General features: G+C 44.3%; 1 protein-coding gene across 1 annotated transcript; it reads right to left on the bottom strand.

Annotated features, from left to right (window-relative positions):
* Nucleotides 1-627: 627 nt before the first annotated feature.
* On the bottom strand, nucleotides 628-2,877 carry LOC124699465 (nuclear intron maturase 3, mitochondrial-like). Its single transcript, XM_047231767.1, has one exon. The coding sequence runs from the start codon at nucleotides 2,875-2,877 to the stop codon at nucleotides 670-672; it is 2,208 nt and encodes a 735-aa protein (XP_047087723.1). The 3' UTR covers nucleotides 628-669.
* Between the last annotated feature and the right edge of the window lie 8,007 nt (nucleotides 2,878-10,884).

Raw genomic sequence — 10,884 nt, 5'->3', positions numbered from 1 at the left:
GGAGGAAAGAGAAGTGGCTGGTTTGGCTAATCCTTGGTTCAAGGTTATAAATGGGTACTAGGATTAAGGATTGGTTTTATTAGCCCAATATTGGCCCAAAAGCCTAGCTTTTTTTACAGTGAAACCATTGGGGAAACCTATGGTCCCAAAAGCCTGACTTGAACCTATATTTCACCCCGCCTACATGAGCCTCCAGAAGTGAAGATGGAGCCAAACTCCTAGAAAGAAAATTGAAGGTAATCCATAGTAAAATGTAAGACTACCAAGTTTGGTTCACTTCTGGAAAGGTATATAAACAATGTACAGTGGGTTGAAAAAGAATTAGCCTCTGATTTGATACCTGAGTAACATTGATACGAAGTTAGTTTTCACATGAGATGCTAAAACTAGCATGCCACGGCAATCCTGAACAGAGAATAGATAAGATAATCAAATATTCAGCTAATGACACTGACACGTAGCAGCATTTTGATCAGAACACATACCTCTGAAAAAATAATCAGTATTTGTTCAACCCAATGACATGATGGATATCCAGGATATTTACAATGCAGGTCTAACTCCACCAAATGCAATCAACACTAGATGCACTTGGCAAGCACTGCAATATTGCATCTTTGTGTGAGATGTGTGTTTCGAACGGTGTTATCGTACACATGTTTTCATATTTCACACCACATCAACAAACTGAGTACAATCAATATCTTGGAGAGTAATCTTGCCAAGAAGCAGATCGCTTGCATGCATGGAGCACAACGGGAGGCATTTCTTGTTCAAACTCTCATGAATGGCACTTAGCCCTTGGACCCACTTCTTTTCATTCAAAGGATCAACATTAAGGCGATTCTGCAGAAGACGAATTCTGTAAAGCGCGGTGTCTGTTCCAGCACAAAAATGTGCCAGGCATGGATGGGAGGTCTCATCGACTGCTAATCTGACCAGGATCATTGTCAAGGCTCCATCCACAGGCTTTGGATCCGAGAGATTCTTATCACCCATCATCTTGATCTCCCGCTCGGTTGGGAAGAACACTTCTGGCACTCCATCTTCATTTGTCACCTTCAAATCCTTTGTATAATGGCTAATTGCTTGCCTCTTGGTGCACTCATGCTTCTCCGCCAATGTTAGGAAGCATGAGAACCTCAAGTGATAGCTCACAACAATCTTGACCATCTTGAAATTCCGACAGCAGCAGAAGAAATCTAGCCACCTCCTCCCGACACCGGCATACCATTTGATGATATCGGCATCATCCAAACAGAGAAGCAGCTTTATTGGCCGTGGACGGCCCATGGTATTTGTGAACCCAGCCAACTTTACCGCCTTTCTTACAAGCTCTATTGGTGCATTGACCCTCATCTTCAACTCTGTCAAGTCCTCGACAGTCCTCTTCTCATATTGTCTTTCGTCCTCCTCATCTTCTAGCCTCTCCACCTCCTCAGTCATGTTGTAGCCCCTCCTCGGCATCAAGAACCTGTTCAGTGCTTCGTGTAATTGATCATAGGAGTCCACCAACGTTGGTGGCAACTGTTCCCTCACCCTATTCAATGACAAGAAGTCGCCAGACGTGAACAACCGGTGCCAATAACGGCAATGGTCCTGCGACTTGAAGTACTCGACCACCGTCTCCTCTGCCCAACCCTTGAACTGCCGCTGCACTTCATCCTCAATGCGGAAACCAAACTCGAACTCGTGACCCCGCCTCACCTTCTTGAACAAGTGGTTGAGTATCTTCAACCCGAGCTTCTTCCTCCGAGTCTCCCGTGCATTCTTCAGCTCCTGCGCCTCCGCCGCCTTCCTCTTCAGGTACATCTTCCTCGCCCTCTTGGCCTTCTCCGACATGGGAGGGTGCAAGACCGACGGCGGCACGGCCTGGAACTCCATCCCCAGGAACTCCATCTTCTCCGACACCGCGCTGTGCACTGAGCTCCCGAACCTGTCGACCTTCACCCCCAAGCCCTTCTCCAGCACCGCGAGGATCCTATCTCTGACCTCGAGCGTGAGCATCTTCGACCCGGTGGTGACAACCATCATCTCGTCGAGGTACCGGACCGCGTACACTCGGACAGGCGTGTGCAGGACGCTCTCGTCCTTGATTCTGGGATTCTTCTTGTGCACCTCCTCCCGGATGGCCATTACTTCTCGATCCACGGGATCGAAGAATATGTTCAGCAGCGTGCCGGTGAGGTCGGACTCCTGCGGGAGCCCGCGGCTGAGCTCGGAGCCGCCGAGGTCGAAGGTTACGGCGTCGGAGAGGAAGAGGTCGCGCAGGTAGTCGAGGAACCCGGGGTCGTCGATCTTAGCGGAGATGGCGTCGAGCAGGTGGCGGACGTGGCGGGGCCCGAAGGGCTGGCGTGGGATGGCGGCGCGGAAGAACCAGGTGGCGTTGGGGATGGAGCGGAGGTAGCGGATGGCGGCGTGGCGGGCGCGGTAGGCGAAGGTGGCGGCGCGCGGGGCGAAGACGGCGTCGAGGGCGGAGGCGGCGGAGAGGATGGCGAGGCGGAGTGGGAGGGTGGGGAGGGCGAGCGGGCGGCCCTTGAGGCGGGACGGGATGAGTAGGCGGAGGTGGGAGGTGGGGGAGGTGGGGGAGGCGGTGGTGGTGGGGAGCGGAGGGGGGAGAGGAGGGGGAGCAGCGGAGGGGTGGGAGCGGCGGCGGAGGAGGAGGGCGGAGGCGAGGAGGAGCGAGGGGTGGGAGAGGAGCGGGAGGAGGGAGTGGAAGCGGCGGGTGGCGGCGGAGTAGTGGTCCCGGCGTAGCAGGGCCTCGAGCTCCGCGGCAGAGAGCGGCGCCGGCGCCGGCGCGGATACGGTGGCGGTGGAGAGAGTGCGGGGTGTGGGGAGGAGAACGCGGCGGTGCGCCCGCGCGAGGCGGGGTAGCATGTGCGGCGCGTAGAGGTGGGCGGCGGACCGGCGGTGGGCGGGAGGAAGTGGAGGTTTGCGACTGCCGCGGCGAGAGCGAGGCTGCCGGCGTTGCGGCGCGAGTAGTTGGGCCCCGGAAGGGCGGAGACAAGAGCCCGCCAGCCTTTTGGCTCTCACAATTCACAAAGCACTTCACCTTTCACTAAAAAAAAAACACTTCACCTAAACATCAAACCATAGATCAAAACTCAAAACGAATACTAGCAAATCATCGCAAAGAATGTAAATCACAAAGAATGACATGAAAATTCATCGCAAAGAATGTACTCTAGCAAAAAATCATCGCAAAAAATGACTTTGGGGTGCTGCCGCGCCGATCCTTGCTGGTTTAATGTCATTTTCTCCATCCACTAATCGTTTTGCGTGTGTGAAAAGATGGAAAAGTAGGTTTACTTTTTTTTAGAAACATACTACAACCGCAGACGCTCATATACACGCATCCCTATGAACATACACATGTATACACATATACCATACTATGAGCATCTTCGAAAGACTGAGAAGGTAGATTGAATTTTAAAATTGATGAGGTCACAATAGACGCCTCGTTGCCCCTCACCCTTCATTTCTTTCTGGCTGGCTTACCAAGTTGCAAGTGCATGCACATAGATACGCTTTTTGTCTTTTGCTAATGCCTCGCACACGCATCCACATGTTTGATACGTACTTCATATCACAAACAAGCCAAGGCTTATGTCCGTGTACCACCGGGTAATTTACTACGACCGATGTGTATCAAGTTACAACCAGGCACAAATATTTCGTGTTGCTGCTCTGGACGAACATGGCAGTCATGATGTTGATTGCACTTTGACTCCAAGAATTCTGGTACACGTTGTTGACATGTTGTACCACCGCCGAGGACAAAACAGTCCAACTCTTTCAAAGAGAAATGGAGATGCCACGTAGAGATGGTGCATAGACATAATTCGTTTTCTTGGGACAAAAGACATTGTCAAAACTAAATATGTAGATACATATAAACGTTTGACATAAGTTGTATCTTGTGTGAATCGTCTCTTACTAGTTATTATTCTGAGCAAATGTTAGACAAGTATATGTCTCAACTTTTCGTAATCGATAAGCTATTTATATTAAGAACAGATACATTATATTTTACTCGCAATAAATTGATCTTCCCTGTGGCGGTCTATAATCGAGTAATCTATTGATGCATCGTCGTCATACTTCAAAAGGTTGTGAAGAAAATGAGAACCGCATAGCTACGGTGAGCTATATTCCATTATTTAAATCAAACATGAAATATATACGAGGAACTTCTAAATCTGATCAACCTATTTTCATAAAACTGAACATCTTTAAAAATTAAATCTCCATCTCAGTTACTCTCACCACCTCTAGATGCTTCTTTAGAAAAGGTTATGTCAGGAATTTTGTATGGTTATGACCAATAGAGTACTATAAGACTGAGATATGGACACTTCCGCATATCCTTTACTAATTCCGTTGTTATAAAAAATGTTCAAACCATTCCAATTTCTTTTATACCCTTTGAGTTATAGGGTACTTCGATTTATAATGCTTTGACTTTTGAAGAGATTACTTCTTCTGTTCTTCATTAATTGGTGATCTTTTCGACATTACTATTGGCGGCCCTTGAACTTTCAAGGTTGTCGAAAAGTGTAATTTACAATTGAGTTACATACATAAATCATTCATTTAGAATTGCACCTCTTACTAATTAAACAAACACATGGTATCAAACTTTTTGATAACAAAGTAGTATAGGTGAATATGGTTATAAATGTAAGTATGTAACAAATGAGGCGGGTAATTTATGCATTACTCGATATAATCATATATCAAATTTAAAAAAATGGTTGACCATGCCTGTCCCACGGTTATAGAGTTATTAATCGAATATGCATTCTACATATTATCGGCTTGTTGCTTTAACGTTTAAATATATTGTGTTAGTCACCTATCACCACCTACTACATATGTTTCCATCTATTTCTCTAGTCCTCTTCTTTTGGTACCATTATTCTCCTCTTAGTGGATAGCCGATGTATTCTTGTCATCCTCATCACTTTCCGTTGTACTAACCAGATTGTAGGAAGGCTTAGCATAGAAATTAATTAAGTTGACGACTTCTCAATACACATTTCTTCAAACATCACCACTGAGAAATCGTGAGCATCAATTATGACAGAATGTTAAAATGTGTCCTTCCTCTGTGGAATGATCCACAACAAAATCCTTCCACCCATTTTTAAAGAACAACCCTTCAGTGTCTGGAGAAAGATATTCAAGCCATGGGTTGCCACTTTGACCTAATAGGCAAACCACTCCGATCTCATTCTCAAGGTATTGGTTGAATGATGGTTAATATATTGTAAAGGTTACGCATGGAAATTTGTTAACAATGTGAAATACATATGCAATACAATCACAACTCCAAGAGAAAACTATCAACACAAATATGACATGCTATATCATCTGTGGGACTAAAAGGCTACCAAGTTGTATCGGGCTAGTAAAAATAGTCTAAGCTAATAGCCCCAAATATGGAAAATGTACTAATAACATGTGGGTACATATGATAGATGAAAAGAATAGAACTTTAGAGAGGCTAAAAATTAAAGCTATCTCAAATAACCAATAAAGTAGCACAATTTTAATGCTTGAAATCCATAGAATTTATATTCGCTCCCAACAAAATGTGCATTAACTAAAAAAATTGTCATTACACATGCGACATGTTCCATGCAACAGACGACATATAAATGCATCTGTTTCAAATTTTTATGAGTGCATTTTTAAAATAGCATAGTGATAAATGATTCTGACATTTATTAAACAATATAGTAATGCACATCGAACAATATCCATCTAAAAAAACTTGTATTTGGGGGAAATAGATAATTAGTACAATCTACTTAACATCAGCAATCAAGTGAGTTCCAAAAAGGTCAAAAATGCATGCGTACACTTGATGCTCAACTCAGCACCCCCCCCCTCCCCCACTCTCGAGTCTATCAACGGATTAAAATGTTAATTATATTATTGGTCAAACCCCATATTTAACATCTCTTGAGATTATCTCGTGCATTCCCGTGGCAGGCTCCTCGTTCTTGCTCAATCCTTGAGCCTGGTTATCCAAGTAACAACAACTATAACCTTGTGTTTGCATAATGATCAGTGAAATAAGAGGTGCGTTAATTATTCAAAGATCTAATAAAAGTTTTCTAGGTTTCTTAATGTGGAAGACAAAACATATAGTTCACATAATTGCTCTTATCTTATTTACTCATGAAAGAAGATATCGATCGATGTTGGAAAAATATCAAGTTAAAAAATTGAAGGATAATTATCATATGTATATATTCAAACAAATGAACATCAAGTCTACAATTATCTTTGCCCAAATCACACAAAGTAAACCACTTTCGATCGCGGCAACCTAATTTGGTATACAAATCCAACGACCTAAAGATGTGAATGAGTAGTAACATTTTTGGAGTATTCTATCATATATTTGTAGGATAACGTTGCATAGAAAACAAAAAATTTCCTACCGCGAACACGCAATCCAAGCCAAGATGCAATCTAGAAGACGGTAGCAACGAGGGGAATATCGAGTCTCACCCTTGAAGAGATTCCAAAGCCTACAAGATGAGGCTCTTGTTGCTGCGGTAGACGTTCACTTGCCGCTTGCAAAAGCGCGTAGAATATCTTGATCACGGCTCCACGAACGGGCAGCACCTCCGTACTCGGTCACACGTTCGGTTGTTGATGAAGACGACGTCCACCTCCCGTTCCAGCGGGCAGCGGAAGTAGTAGCTCCTCTTGAATCCGACAGCACGACGGCGTGGTGTCGGTGGCGATGGAGAATCCCGGCGGAGCTTCGCTAAGCGTGCGGGGAAGAAGGAGTAGTGGGGCGGCTAGGGTTTGGGGAGAGGGGGGCGCCGGCCATCTAGTGGTGCGGCCACCTTGTGGTGCTTGGGGTGGCCGGCCCCCTCCCCTTGGCCCTCATTATATAGGTGGAACACCCAAGAGTTGGTCTACAAGTCTTCGAATAAGACCCCAAACCAAAACCTTCCATAACACATGAAACCTACCCAATCTAGGACTCCCACTAGAGGTGGGAATCCCACCTTCCTTGGGAGGGGGTGGCCGGCCCCCCTTGGGGAGTCCACTTGGGACTCCTCTCCCTTAGGGTTGGCCGGCCATGGGAGGTGGAGTCCCACCGGGACTCCGCCTTCCTTGGTGGTTTCTTCCGGACTTTTCTAGAACCTTCCATAGAACCTTCCGAATCATTTTAAATCACATAAAATGACATCCTATATATGAATCTTATTCTCGGACCATTCCGGAACTCCTCGTGATGTCCGGGATCTCATCCGGGACTCCGAACAAATATTCGAACTCCATTCCATATTCAAGTTCTACCATTTCAACATCCAACTTTAAGTGTGTCACCCTACGGTTCGTGAACTATGCGGACATGGTTGAGTACTCACTCCGACCAATAACCAATAGCGGGATCCGGAGATCCATAATGGCTCCCACATATTCAACGATGACTTTAGTGATCGAATGAACCATTCACATATGATACCAATTCCCTTTGTCACGCGATATTTTACTTGTCCGAGGTTTGATCTTCGGTATCACTCTATACCTTGTTCAACCTCATCTCCTGACAAGTACTCTTTACTCGTACCGTGGTATGTGGTCTCTTATGAACTTATTCATATGCTTGCAAGACATTAGACGACATTCCACCGAGAGGGCCCGGAGTATATCTATCCGTCATCGGGATGGACAAATCCCACTGTTGATCCATATGCCTCAACTCATACTTTCCGGATACTTAATCCCACCTTTATAACCACCCATTTACGCGGTGGCGTTTGGTGTAATCAAAGTACCTTTCCGGTATAAGTGATTTACATGATCTCATGGTCATAAGGACTAGGTAACTATGTATCGAAAGCTTATAGCAAATAACTTTAATGACGAGATCTTATGCTACGCTTAATTGGGTGTGTCCATTACATCATTCATACAATGATATAACCTTGTTATTAATAACATCCAATGTTCATGATTATGAAACTAATCATCCATTAATCAACAAGCTAGTTAAGAGGCATACTAGGGACTCTTTGTTGTCTACACATCACACATGTACTAATGTTTCGGTTAATACAATTATAGCATGATATATAAACATTTATCATAAACATAAAGATATAAATAATAACCACTTTATTATTGCCTCTAGGGCATATCTCCTTCGATCTCCCACTTGCACTAGAGTCAATAATCTAGATTACATTGTAATATACCTAACACCCATGGCATTCTGGTGTTGGTCATGCTTTGCCCTAGGGAGAGCTTTAGTCAACGGATCTGCTACATTCGGATCGGTGTGTACTTTGCAAATCTTTACTTCTCCATCTTCGATGTACTCGCGAATCGAGTGGTAACGCAGCTTGATATGCTTCGACCTCTTGTGTGACCTTGGCTCTTGTGCATTGGCGATGGCACCCATGTTATCACGAGTAAATGATTAATGGGTCCAATGCACTAGGAACCACACCGAGCTCTACAATGAACCTCTTCATCCATACCGCTTCGATGAAGCCTCCGAAGCCGCTATGTACTCGATTCCGTTGAAGACTTCGCCACCGTGCACTCGGTTCGAGCTTGCCCAGCCTGCATGCAGCACCATTCAATATAAACACGTACCCGGATCGTGACTTAGAGTCATCGGGATCGGTGTTCCAACTTGCATCGGTGTAACCACTTACAACGAGCTCTTGGTCACCTCCATAACAAAGAAACATATCCTTAGTTCTTTTCAAGTACTTCAGGATATTCTTGACCGCTGTCCGGTGCTCCATTCCTGGATCACTTTGATATCTCGCTAGTCAAACTAACGACATGTGCTATATCCGGTCTAGTACATAGCATGGCATACATGATAGATCCTACTTGCCGAGGCATAGGGGATATTACTCATCCTTTCTCTTTCTTCGCCGTAGCCGGTCCTTGAGTCTTACTCAAGACCTTGCACAGTAACATAGGTAAGAACCCTTTCTTACTTTCGTCCATTCTAAACTTCTTTAGAATCTTGTCCAGATATGTACTCTGTGATAGCCCTATTAGGCGTCTTGATCTATCTCTATAAATCTTGATGCCTAATATATACGATGCTTCACCAAGGTCTTTCATTGAAAAACTATTATTCAAATAACCTTTTATACTGCTTAATAGTTCTATATCATTCCCGATCAATAATATGTCATCTACATATAATATCAGGAATGCTACAGAGCTCCCACTCACTTTCTTGTAAATACGAGGCCTCTCCATGACACTCGTATAAACCCGAAGTCTTTGATCACCTTATCAAAGCGTTGGTTCCAACTTCTTGATGCTTGCTTCAGTCCATAGATTGAACGCTGAAGTTTGCATACTTTGTCGACATTTTTAGGATCGACAAAACCTTTGGGTTGTACCATATACAACTCTTCCTCAATGTCTCCATTAAGGAATGCCGTTTTGACATCCATCTGCCAAATCTCATAATCGAAAAATGCAGCTATTGCTAACAAAATCCTCACAGATTTTAGCTTCGCTACAAGTGAGAAAGTCTCATCGTAGTCAACTCCTTGAATTTGTCGGAAACCCTTTGCGACAAGTCGAGCTTTATAGACAGTAATATTACCATCAGCATCTGTTTTTCTCTTGAAGATCCATTTATTCTCGACGGCCTTTCGGCTATCAGTAAGTCTACCAAAGTCCATACTTTGTTATCATACATGGATCCCATTTCGGATTTCATGGCTTCTTTCCATTTGTTGGAATGCTGGGCTCATCATCGCTTCTTCATACGTCGCAGGGTCCTCATCATTGTTATCCACAATCATGACATTTAGACAAGGATCATACCAATCGGAGTGGCACGCTCCCTTGTCGATCCGCGAGGTTCGGTAGTTTCCTCGTTCGAAGTTTCATGATCATTATCATTAGCTTCCTCTCGTTGCCGGTGTAGGCGGTATAGGTACAACTTCCGATCTTGCGCTACTCGATCAACGAATATAGATTCATCAATCTCATCGAGTTCTACTTTTCTTCCAGATCACTTCTTTAGTGAGAAATTCTTTCTCAAAAAAGGTTCCGTTCTTAGCAACAAAGATTTTGCCTTCGGATCCGTGATAGAAAGTGTACCCTATAGTTTCCTTAGGGTATCCTATGAAGACGCATTTCTCCGCTTTGGGTTCTAGCTTGTCCGGTTGTAACTTCTTTACATAGGCTTCGCAACCCCAAACTTTCGGGAACGACAGACTTAGGTTTCTTATTAAACCATAATTCATACGGTGTCGTTTCTACGGATTTTGATGGTGCTCTATTTAAAGTGAATGCGGTCTGTCTCTAATGCATAACTCCAAAATGATAACGGCAAATCAGTAAGAGACATCATAGAACGAACCATATCTAAGAGAGTTCGATTACGACGTTCGGACACACCGTTTCGTTGTGGTGTTCCCGGTGGTTCAGGGTGGGCATAAAAACCGTGAAACCGAAAACCGAACCGAAGTCGAAACCGAACTAACCGAAATCTCGGTTTTTTCCATTAACCGCTATTTTTTCGGTTTCCATTTATACTAACCGAATTAAATTTGGTAGAATTCGGTTTTTAGCCCCACCAACCGAACAAGACCGAATAGACCGAAATGAGTAACCTACCATCAATTTGTGCATAAACCGATCATTCCATAGAAGCCCAATTGCGTTTGATGTTCCAAAAATTATTCATTCAATGTATGACTTTGGTCTTTGATGTACTAGCTTTTTCCGAATATAGCGTGAAGCCTGCATAATAGAATACGTCGCTTGAAGTATTAGCTACCCATTTTAATCGCTCACGAGTGATACACCTATACCACGAGTGCCGCGAGCCTACCAAATAGCATCCCTCCACGATTGGTGCTC

Source organism: Lolium rigidum, chromosome 1, assembly GCF_022539505.1.
Source record: "Lolium rigidum isolate FL_2022 chromosome 1, APGP_CSIRO_Lrig_0.1, whole genome shotgun sequence".
In the NCBI taxonomy this organism is placed as follows: domain Eukaryota; kingdom Viridiplantae; phylum Streptophyta; class Magnoliopsida; order Poales; family Poaceae; genus Lolium; species Lolium rigidum.
Note: the sequence above shows the minus strand (reverse complement) of the source record. Positions and strands in the feature narration are given on the sequence as shown.